This window comes from Drosophila simulans, chromosome 3R (assembly GCF_016746395.2).
Source record: "Drosophila simulans strain w501 chromosome 3R, Prin_Dsim_3.1, whole genome shotgun sequence".
NCBI classification, from domain to species: Eukaryota; Metazoa; Arthropoda; class Insecta; order Diptera; family Drosophilidae; genus Drosophila; species Drosophila simulans.
This window is the reverse complement of record NC_052523.2, coordinates 4,347,847-4,359,506: the sequence shown is the minus strand read 5'-3', so window position 1 is coordinate 4,359,506 and position 11,660 is coordinate 4,347,847. Positions and strand designations below refer to the sequence as shown.

Here is an 11,660-nt window from a genome sequence, read left to right as displayed (position 1 = left end):
AGTGCGCATGTCAGCGTTGCCAGGTTGTTGAAAGGCAAACCAACCGAATTAAATTTGCAGTAAGTTCTAACCGTCTTACCCGAAAAGTTCCCATATAACTATTAGTTTGTTTTGCTTATTGGTAACGCAGTTTCGAGCACCCACCGACGCCCATGCAAACAGATGTTCAGTGTGGCTTCCAATTCGATTCGCGGTTCCATTCCACTTCCAAATCTCTCTCCCCCAAAACTTCCAGGCCCTGCGTCAACTCCAACGCCGTCGCTTTGGCTTCGCTCGCTGGATTATTTGTGGGACCTTTCAGTTCAGGTTCAGTCGTGTTCGTAACGTCGTCGAGTTGAAACCGCCAGAAAAGAGCCAGAGCAGATTCTCACAGTTACATATACATATGAGCAGGCAGCAGCAGTAGCAGCGGCAGAGCAGAGAGCAAATCGGTGCAATCTTGAAAAGTGTGTTTCCCAGTGCTTCACCTGAAGTTTCTTGGCACTGCCTTGCCTTACCAGAGATTCGCTCCAGTGACCACGAACCACGAGCACGCAGGAGAAAGAAGCGGCTGACAGAAGTGCGATTTGCAGGCAGCGCGAAGCGGCTAAAAAGTATTGCATACCACGGGGCTATCATGAAAAATAGATATCGATTGGCCAGGGCATGAAAATAAGAATCTGAGTGCGGCTCTCGCGCAAGTTTCTGCTTTTAATGTCCAATAAAGTTGTTTGCCCGCTACAAGCGGGTATTATGGGCTAATTACGGCAACATTCAGTGGGCCATCAAATTTGTCGGCTGTGTGTGTGCGTGTGTGTGTATGTGGGCATGAGATCATCGCCGGAAGAAGGCGCCCGCTGGTATGCAATACTTTTTCTCACGCCACCATTTCTCTCCGCAGCGGAAGTCTAATCCAATTTGGCCTATGACAATACAAACGCACTTTCTTCGCTACGCATTGTCCAGGTGCGTGTGCGTATAGAGAGAGCGAGCGAGAGGGAAAGCGGACGAGCAAGCGAGAGGTGAAATATTTAGGTTTAAAGGCCAGGCGCGTGTGTGTGACCCATGAAAAGTTGTTAAACATAAGCAACGTCAATCGCCGCTGATCGAAAGAAGAGCAACCCCTACGCGCGCGTGTTTAATTTGTATTTTTGGCACTTTGGTTGGCAAACAGCAAAAGCATTTCCCTATGATTGGCTCATTCTGGAATCTGTGCAGAGCGTGCCCATCAATGCCGGTAGACAAGGTGAGTAACGTACAATAGTACACGGAAAATAGCTCCCTTTTCACCCTGCAAAATGTTGTAAAATTATATCCCTAACTGCAAACAAAATGTTAAATATCCATATAATTATATCTGATTTGCTGATTGTTGTCGGTAAAAAAGTACAATAATAATATACCAAAACAAGAAAAGTTATACTTTTCTCCGGATAAGAGTCCTTTGGTTATTTTTAGACTGTTTTCCGGGCTTTTCGCTCCCTTAGCCTCTTAGCCCAGTTTGCAGACAGCGAACATTTTGCCTATAGCCTCCAAATCGTTTGATTTATGTGCGAGCGTTGTCTGACTCGGCGTGTGGGTATGAGTGAGTGTGAGTGCAGGACACATAATAGATTTTTATTGCATACTTGCGGGCGACAAGTGAAAGGGCTGCAGCCGAAAATGGGGTGACTTGGCTTGAGTTATGACTTGTTTCGCAGAATTGCAGGATTAGGGTGAATTTTTAATGTGTGTGGATTTTAACATTCCATTTTCGGAATTAAATTGGAGGGTGCAATCGGACTCAGGGGACCGAATCAGAAATTTATGGTGAAATATGAGGTGAATAACTCCCAAAATTGCAATTAAAATTTTAATTAATTACGCAAGGGTATGGTATTTTTCGGGATTTACGTTCAATTAGAATTCAAATGTTAACTAAATATTTAATTTCTCACTTGTCGAACCATAAACACAAAATTAAAGTCCTGATTAACTAGTACTAGTTTGACTCGACTAGATTTCGGTTCAATTAATGTCATGCGGGAATTCCTTGAACTCTTTCGCCTAACTGATTTCCCCTTGGCCACATTTTTCCACCAGCTTTCATAATGTTGATCAATATCACCTTACGTCCGCAATCCTTGGAGTGTCGTCACAACTCGTTTGTCCAGAGACATGCAATATTTCTCAGCTTATTTCAGGCAATGTAGAGCGAATATATATGGAGTCCCAAAGTAAATAACTGAAATTCGCTGGCAGCGAATAAATTAACTTGCATTACGCCCGACACCAATCGCGTCAGCGTAAAGTAACAGCCCACAAAAAAATAAAATGAAATATAAAGAGAAACATGGCACCAAGGCAAAAGGCAAGAAAAATGGGCAACAAGGCAGAAAACGGCCCAGAAAATCAATAGCATATGGCTTGTGGCTTGTTTGGGCCCACAGCTGTGGCCGGCCGGGGTGCCACATAGCACCCGGATTTGGATTCCGATTCGGACCCGGACGCGGACACGGGCACCTACTCCGCCGGAGACGGAAGACCGAAGAAGAGCTGGCTCTCCAGCCTTCCAGCGCCGCCTTCCAGTCGCTGTGCAAAACAGCTGATTCATCATTTTGCCGTGAAACTATACATATAAGATTGTGGATTGTAGGAGATGCGATTCTGACACTTGGTCTTCAGTGGAAACACTCTTGTTCCTGTATAAATTCAAGCCCGAAAGCTATAAATGGATAAATTAAATCAATTAAAAAGTGGACGATTAGATTCTAGTATGTTAGAAATAGAATTGAAGTCCACTGAAAATAGTTTTGAAACAATTAAAACTTCTATTTTTGTATACTGTGGGTAGAATTTCACATTGCGCACAAATTGAAGGGTACAACATGCCGTCATTCCACGACCTCGCGCATGTGCAACTGAGAGAGAAATGGGAGGAGAGAGAGATAGGGACTCGGAGAAAGCGGCCGCTGAGAGAAAGTAAGAGGGAGCATGGAGAGCGCCTTTTAGCCGGCTTTTGCTCGGACTTTTTGTTGTTGCTTCCCGCTGCTTGTTCAGCCATATGACGTTCGAGGCAAATTGTCTTGCGGTATTACATCAGCGCAGAGCAGTCAAACTTTTATGGCGGCACCTTCGCCGCCCATTCCCACGCCCACTTGCCACCCAGCGAGTTACCCATCCACCCATAATCCTGCCCAGCGGCAACAACAAGTGCCGGCTAAGTGTCGCCAGTCGGACGTCGGTTGCATGCCACACGCTTATCGATTCAGCTCGCATATGGTTACCGCCATGCTTAATTCTTAGTCACTCCTCGGATCGATCCAGTGCGATTCGGAGAATCCTTGCAGTCAGCTGGGCGTCGCCCCGAGTTGCACTGAAAGAAATATCGAACGAATAGGGGGAAATATCATATTAAAAAGGAATTTTTTTCAAGATGGGCTTAAATGTGATTAAAACTGTAAAAACGATGGCAATAAGAGTCTCTAACTAATAGAGTTTTATAATAGAACTTATGCATATGGGACATCATTTTGTTCCAGCTTAAGAGTTTGTTGTGGAGTGCATTAAATACCAAATTTTTCTCTGTGTAGGCTCACTCAACTTATGCCGAGTTATCTCCCACTGACACTCACAGTTATATCCGCACTATTGTTTCCTCCATCTATAACCATCCGCAATGTCTTCCGCTGGATTGTGTAGAAGGCGAGGCGGCTGCCTTTGTTGCTCGGCTATCTTCTGGATGCAGGAAACTGCCAGGAGTTGGCCACTTCCATGCACAACATAGTTTCCACTCTTTGCCGTGTTACCAAGTTTATATTGACGCATTTTCTGCGAGCTGACTGTGGATTAGGACTTGTATGTTTTGTAGAATGCAGGAAACGCCAACAATTATAATTGCTAATAATCATTTAAGGATTAAAAGCTTAAAGCAAACTAAAAACTCAAATTAAATCTTTCTCACATAACGAAGACATTTGTATATTAATTATAAAATATGTTTGGTTACGTTCAGCAACGCAGATTGTGCGATAAATGAAAGCTAGCTTAATATTCCTAGTAAATCCTGCAAAGCTTTGACATCAAAGGTATTGGTTTCCCAAGCCTTGGAGGATATTATTATAATTGAGAACTTTGAACTTTTATTGTGCAGTCAGAGAGTGAGAATTCCCCCAGCCAACTCCTTCTTCTCCGGAAAACCCTTCTTATTGCATCTAACGAGGGCAATTTGCACTTCTCTGCCGCTGTCTTCCCACAACAATTGCCAGAACTGAAAATGGGGGAAACCAGAGGAAAACTCAAGCCACTGCGGCCCAGGAGCCCAGGGAGATGGAAGTTTTTTGTTTTGTCTTTTCGGCGATTGTTGAAAACCGATGTGCATCTCCATGGATTTGGTGGAGGAGCTGCAGCCGGATGAAAAGTTTTCTAATTACTTGGGGTCAAGTGTTCGGAGGCGGTTGGTGTGAAATCAAAAATGAAAAACACTCTTCTGTAAAATGAAACTTGTTTTCCGTTTATATGAAATTGTACTGGAAAACTGTTCTGAATTGTGCTGACGTGTACACAAAAAACTGACTGACTGGTTAAACATTTGAGGGGCTGCAAGTGGGCGAAGCACATGTCGCACGAGAGATTTTCCTTCCTTTTTTTTTTCCATTTTTCGGACTTGTGTTGTTTTCAGGTTGGCAATTTCAGAGGCAGTCAGTCATTTGGTTATTTGCATATTTTCAACACAAATCAGTGAATCGCATGCAGAGCGAGTATAACATTTTTACATTTCTCAGAAGTTTTTATTTAATCTGCTGCCGTCTGCTGTTTACTTTTTTTTGGGAAAGCTTGTGGTTTTTTAAAATTCGCAATTGGCTGCAATGTTGATTGCATTTTTATCGATTACATATGATGACGGAACAGAGCTGAAATACATTTAGTTGAGGAATGTGCCCTTCATTTTAAAAGCTGAAAATCTGAAAGTAACTGCATTTCTCTTTACAAAAATAATTTAAGTAGAAAAACAAGAATGAATTATTAAATCAATCAACAAAAATAGCACGTCACTTTGTCTGCTCCTGAGTATTCCAGGCAACTTTATTATAGCCTTGATTGTTTGATTTTTATGTGCTCGGGCTCTCATAGCGTGTTAATCAGCAACAACTTTTCATATTGATTTTCCTATTCGACAGCCATTAAAAACTATACACGAATGTCGAACGAGCACGAAATGTCTATCAAGTCGTGCTCATCAATGTCAGGCGATTAGAACTTGTATGGGTCCGAACTTTTTCCATTAAAGCCGAAGCTTTTGATACCCGGCCAGAGCGGCGTACATATGATGCAGCTATGAGAACGTCGATTAAAAGCCAATTATGGGCCATTTGCTGATGATTTCCGTCTCATCTCATTTGGGGCAGGAAGGAACCGAAAAGCGCCAAGAAAAAATAATTAATTTTAAAGGCGCATCGCCAACCGAATAGTTGGTCCATTTGACTACGCCCCATCCTTGCCACATTACGTCAACTTTGGCTACAGTACTTCCACCTTTTAGTCCCTCAACCCCTTCCTTCCATCCATCCATCAGCATCCTGATGGCATCCTAACGTATTTCAATTTCAATTTTCTGCCTTTGAACTAATGCAATTATAATAATTTCCCTGCGCAAGTGAATGGATTACAGGGCCGGGCCAACGGCCTGCCAGGTGCCACATGCCACATGGCGCTTGCCACTTGCCGTATGCCATATGCTGTACGCTATACGAGTATACTATATGGATGGGACCCGGCCTGTCGCCGCTGCACTGACGCAGTCTTCAAAACCCCTTTTTAGCCCTAGCCCCAACCTCTGAACCCTTCACCATGTTGGCTCTTGGCTGGCGACCAAGTTGCAAGGGGCTGTTGATGCTGACAGTGCTGATGGTAATTTTATTGGACAGTTGGCGGAGGGAGGAGCGGGAATATCGCAGCATTGCTGGTTAAGAAGCTCTTAGGGCTCCTAGACGTCTCACGTTTAATGTCATCACCTAGTATGGCTGTCATCCATTAATTTCCATATGCCGCATTCCTTGAAATATATGCACTTAGGTCAGTTCTATATATCTTAAATTAAAGAAGAATGAAAAACCAAGAATTTATTATCAAATAGCACTACACTAAAGATATCCACTATGTGCTACATAGTAGTCTTATTAATTCAGAAACAAGTGGTGTGATTTTAAATCTGACTTAAGCACAGATTGGACTACAAGCCCATAAAAACTGTGTGTAATTCGTATGCCACCATAATTTATAACGATGATTACATTCAGGTGTTCTCCTCTACATCACTTAAGCATTTTTTGCCTGATCTAGCTTTTCAGGCTTTTAGAATCCTTGGCTGCACTTCCACTTTTTAGCCGCGAATAGAGGGAACAGGAAAAATCGTACTTTTGCATAAAAAGTTAAACGTTCCACGCTTTCAGGCTCTAGTGCTGCCTTTTGCTGCGCTTTTGTTTTTAACTTGGCCAACACAAACAAACCCCAAATGTGTGTGTGTGAAAATCCCATTATATAAACGATATGAGAACTTGTGTGCGTATGCATTTTTTATGCGTTTGGCCGGCGGGATGGGGAAAAACTTTTGCTTAACAATACAAAAGCGTAAAATATTTAAGTGGCCCTGAAGGGGATGCGAAGACAGGGGAGGGGGAAGCGGAAGCAGTGTCCTGCCCCTCTCATCTGACCTTATTTGCTTATAAGTAATGTGTTAGCTTGGGCTTTTGGCAAGCGAACAGGAAGTCGCTGCCAATTGGCCGGGAATAAGTGCATATAAAATTCGCAAAATATCGGAGTGATGTCAGCCGAAAAATGCGACTGTATGTTGAAATATTCAACATGTTTTAACAAAGTTTAAGTAAATATTTACATGGCCATAATTCACCAATATTTCGACAACTCATCGTAGCCTCATTTCCAAATTCTACAAGTTTCTTCAAGGAAAAACTTTGCTGGCACTTTGTCATTCGCTGCCTGGGTATAATTTCATATTATTTGCCATTTTATTGCGATGGCAATGGCAATTTGATATGCAGCTGAAGTATAAATGGAACTGCAACAAAAATAGTAGCACACAATGGACAATTATGTGCACAGCCAAGAGATCTGTATTCACAGAAGCATTAGCACATATCCATTCAAACATTGATGTTTGTTTTGCATGCTGCAGTGCCATTCTGTGCTGCATTGTCTTAATGGCATTCAAGCAACGTTCAGCGTTTTCAATTGCCAGCATTCAGGGACTTAGCCAACTCCGCTCCATCATGAGCCAAGTTCATCTGGGTTTAAGTGAATCCAGCTAGGTTCGCTGATTGTGCAATATGCCAGACATGTCTGTCGAAAACAGCATAGTTCAATGCCTGGATTAAAATGTGGCAATTCGATAAAATTTGTACAGCAAGAATACGTTTTTTTTTAGTTTTAAGCCTAGCGTGGCATTAAATGGGATCTACGCTTTGAAACACTTCAAATAAAGTAATTTTAAATATGGCTAATTCAGTTAGAGAACTATTTAAATGTTTATCTACGCAATAAAGAAAGTTTTTATTTTCTAGACTGAATAGCAAAGCTAACATAACATATTCATATAGTTAACAACCCCCATGAAATTAGTTTAAAGGGCTTAAAATCCTACATCGACTGACTGCCTCAATTTGCCACTAAATGAATACTTCCGATAGCCTGTTTCCTGGCTAGACAGTTCTGCTACTTCGAGCCAAGTTATTTCAGCAGTGGCTAGAATGAGTCATTTAAAAATATTCCGCTTTAATAGAAGAATATAAAATAATAGAAGATAATAGCGTAATTTAATCTTCACGATGATGTTGACTTAATTGACGTAATGAATGATGTAACTCATAGTTTGCCTAACTCAAACTACTACATTAATCAAATTAGCTGACCATAGTCACAAATGAGGCTATATTTAGGAACTGAAAAGGGCATAAAATCTGTCACAGCCAGCGAGCCAAAAAATATCACGAAGTTTTCTCACTTCTTTGCATTTCAGCCTCGTTTTTTGTTTATGATTCTTTAGTAAAACTTCGTCCCTGGATAAACAAAGACTGTGAATAATCTAAACGCGCTGATAAGTGCTAAAGTTTTTTTGGCATAATGACTCGACTTTGTTCCGTGAAAAGCGGAAATGCGGTAATGCGAGTATTCGAAGGATGCTGAAATGAGTTCACTACTGAGAAGTTGACATCACATTTGTTTGCGGCATTTTAATTTTGTTTTTCGCTTCTTTTCCTTTGCGTTTCGTTTTCCGTCATGGCTGACGTAAGTTCGGTGTACTTACATAAGCGGAAATTTTCATTTGGAATGCATTTTGATTGCAGCCTGGAGGAGCTTCAAACTGCCAGCAGATTCTGCGGCCAGATAGAGAGACGCCAAGGAAAGTTATGACGAAATTGGAATTCCTTACTTAAGTCACAGAGCTAGTCTCTTCTAAAATTTATATTTTTTTTTAAGAAATTAAAAAGAAAAGAAGGCTAAAATTTGCATACTATTAAAGCTAAATTAATAGCTTTGAACCTTTGCCTGTTTTTAAATGTGACAATATTAAACATTGATGTTTAAGCATTTTTAAATGTAAATGCAAGATTAACAAACTTTCTGATAACATCGCATAAGTGTGCTTAGTGTTATTCAGCTATTTATATTTTCTATACAATATATTCTTGTGGTTTTGTATGATTTTTTAAACGCTTTCAATGTATTGGGGGACGGAAAGCTGAGCGCGTGCCATATCGATGGGAAAGTCGCGTTGTCGACAGCGTCGTTACTCACATGAGTGCACTAAGCAGAGCATTTCACACAGATACTCACCCACACAGACGCAGGCAGATTCGTTCACCCGCACACTGACAAAAAGCACTCGTGCGGTAATCGCTGTACAAGGAAAACAAAAGCAAAAACCGTTGAAGGCACGCACAAGCGACAGAAAATAGTTTTTCTTTCATTTTCCCACTTTTCCAAGCTTAAAGGCACTATCGAATTTCAGTTTAATTGCTCAACATTAAATAACGCTTAGCAGCAGATGCATGCATGTATGGAGATGCAGATACGAGTATCTTTCTTGGCGGCTCAGACATTTGAAGTTTGTCTCGGGGGCAGACGACAGACAGGAAAATGCAATTATAACTGCCCATCCTCTGGACCCCTCCCCCTCTCCATGTTTTTGTTGCTCCGCCGTCGGAGAGGCGCATAATTTCAGATGCATTCTGCTCACAGGTATGACGAATATTTGCCAGGTGGGCGGAAGGTGTCACAAAAGTTTGCCTGCATAAATTGCTCAGGAAGTGCTGCAATTTCTCGGCCCAAGTATGTGTGAATAGTTGTCTTTGTCTGCGGCTGGCAGAGTGTGCAAGGAAAGAATTTGATAACTTAAATGGATTTTAATTTTCATTTGTTTGCGCAAAGCGATTCCAAGGGTTAATGCTGTCAAAACAAAGGGAAGTCTTAAGTTTATTTGTGCATTCAAAGTTATGAGCCGAGGAATATGCAGAACAATGCACATTGATTTCACTTTATGAATGCTCTTAAGTTTATTTAGTTTAGAACAATAAGTTTAGAATACGTAAATTAACGTAAGTAAGAGCGAACGCTTTTGAGATACACTAGCTCAACTTTGTAACGTGACTTCATATCTGAAAGATGCAATGTACGTATCTTTTTTCTGATGTACCTTTAAGTGCAACAAAGCGCACCTTAGAAAATTACAGAGTCCGATGGCTTATGCAGAATTTATGGAGCTCGACGGTGGATTTTTCGCAGTTGCCACAAGCAATTTGATTGAGATTTGCCCAAGGACTGGGCCACATAAATCAGGCTGTCTCATCGACAGCCATGTCAACGCTAAGCCATCGAATCAAAGCCGAAGCCAAAGGCCCCGAGCCATGCGGTCCAAAAGGTATAAGGATTAGAATTGAAAAGGACACAGACGATGTGGAGCACATGGGCATATGGGCACACTGGCACACGGGCCGTGGGGAGAGCAATAAAAGCGTCTTAAAAGTTTAATGTCCCTCGATTTGCGGTTGCATACAAATGACTTTTTAGCCGTCGTCTATGTGTCGCCCTCTGCATTCCTGTTTCCTGTCTGTCTTCCTTTTTGCCGTCTGACTTTTGCTTTGAGGCGCAAATAAATCGCAGCACTGAGTTTAACGACTGCCTTCGCCTCGCTATTTTCTAGCTTAATTGTATGTTGACATTAAATTGTTGCATAACTCGTCGCGAGTTCTCCCCAAACTTTTGTGGGTGGTGAAAGCTTTTTGGGTGAAATTAATTTAAGAAGAAGCACATCAGAGTTTAGTTTCAATGTGATTGTTACTTGAGCCATTTTTAATGTTAGGTTTTAAGATAGGAACAGCATATTTCTTTAAAACAATAGGTATATTATGGGAGTAAAAGATTAAGTTTCAAACATCTCCATTAAAATAAGTATATTGTCTACTCTACTGAATTCAAGGCTGTATGCATTAGAACTCATAGTTCCATACATTTTCCCTATATAGTAAATATATACTTAATCAAAATCATTAGTCCAGCCGAGATTGCCATTTCTGTCCGTCCGTCCGTATAAATGTCAAAAATTGTCTTGTCACTTTCTATCTTTCTGAAAAAATAGTGTGGCCACGCGATGAAATCTTTTTCACTCTAACGCTTGTGTTAATATGCCCGTGTGTTTATTCCATAATTTTCCAATAATTGCATAAATTAAGTGCCTATAAATTCGCCCGAACAGCTTTTTTTCCTTAATCAATGTACGAGATGACTTCATTAAAACCCTGGCTGTGGTTGTAAATTAATTTCCACTAATTAAATGTTGTCCGCAGGTTGTTTTGCTTTTATTTGAAAGGAAACTAAATCCATATTTATGGAAGAAGGCAAACTGCAAAAGCGGAACGAAGGCGCTCATGCAAATGAGCAGTCTTCTTTAATTTAATGAAGGTGACCTCTAGCCGGGGCTTTGCACGATGTGCCTCGTTGCCTCGTCGACCTCTTGTGGTGCATTTATACAGTGGGAAAAACGTGACTATAAGCAATAAAAAGGTTAAATAATATAAAATTCTTAATGCTAAATATTCTGACCGACGCGGAACATATCTAAAGGTTTTGTTTAATCCATGAAAAGTATAGAAAGTACTTCGATATAGGCACTACTACAATTATTTTTTATGACAAATAAAGATTATATTTTCAAGTCAACGGAATATTCTTAACTAAGTTAAGAAAATCACTCAAGTTGGCTTATATTTCATATACTTTCTTATTGTTTTCCTTAACTTTTGCCAGTGGTTGTTAGCATTAACTGACTGCCGATCAATCAGTGTCAGTCAGTCGTTCGGGTTGATCCGGCTCGTGTCTCATTCTCACAAGTGCAGCTGGCAATTAAATTTGTGGCAGCAGCATCATTTCTGCCCGCCTGGGGCACTGCTGAGTGAATTAATTGCCAGACGGCACAGGCCAACGCAAAATGGCAGCAAACATCCCACGGGCCAAGTTAGCTGAGCAATCGAGCAAACTAAGCCGCTGTGGCACAAAGGCACGCACCGGAGAAAAATGGGAATGGGGTGGGGCGTGGTGGGGCTGGGTCCGGCTGCGGCCAACGTGGAGCGCACCTGATCAGGTGCTTTGTAGGCTCGGCCTGGCCAACGGAAACCATAAAAGCACCG

General features: G+C 41.4%; 1 protein-coding gene across 15 annotated transcripts in view; it reads left to right on the top strand.

Moving 5' to 3' along the window:
- Positions 1-138: 138 nt before the first annotated feature.
- The window catches only part of LOC6727135 (AF4/FMR2 family member lilli), a 31,659-nt gene continuing 20,137 nt past the window's right edge, over positions 139-11,660 (top strand). For 2 of the 15 annotated variants that reach the window (XM_039295919.2, XM_039295928.1), the window contains exons 1-2: positions 147-593; positions 881-1,225. In XM_039295919.2, coding sequence (XP_039151853.1) covers positions 1,169-1,225 — 57 coding nt within the window. In that variant the 5' untranslated portion in view covers positions 147-593; positions 881-1,168. Of the gene's footprint in view, positions 594-880; positions 1,226-11,660 lie in introns of all 15 variants that reach the window. The other 13 variants (XM_044923158.1, XM_039295924.1, XM_039295923.2 and 10 more) reach the window with 12 other exon arrangements.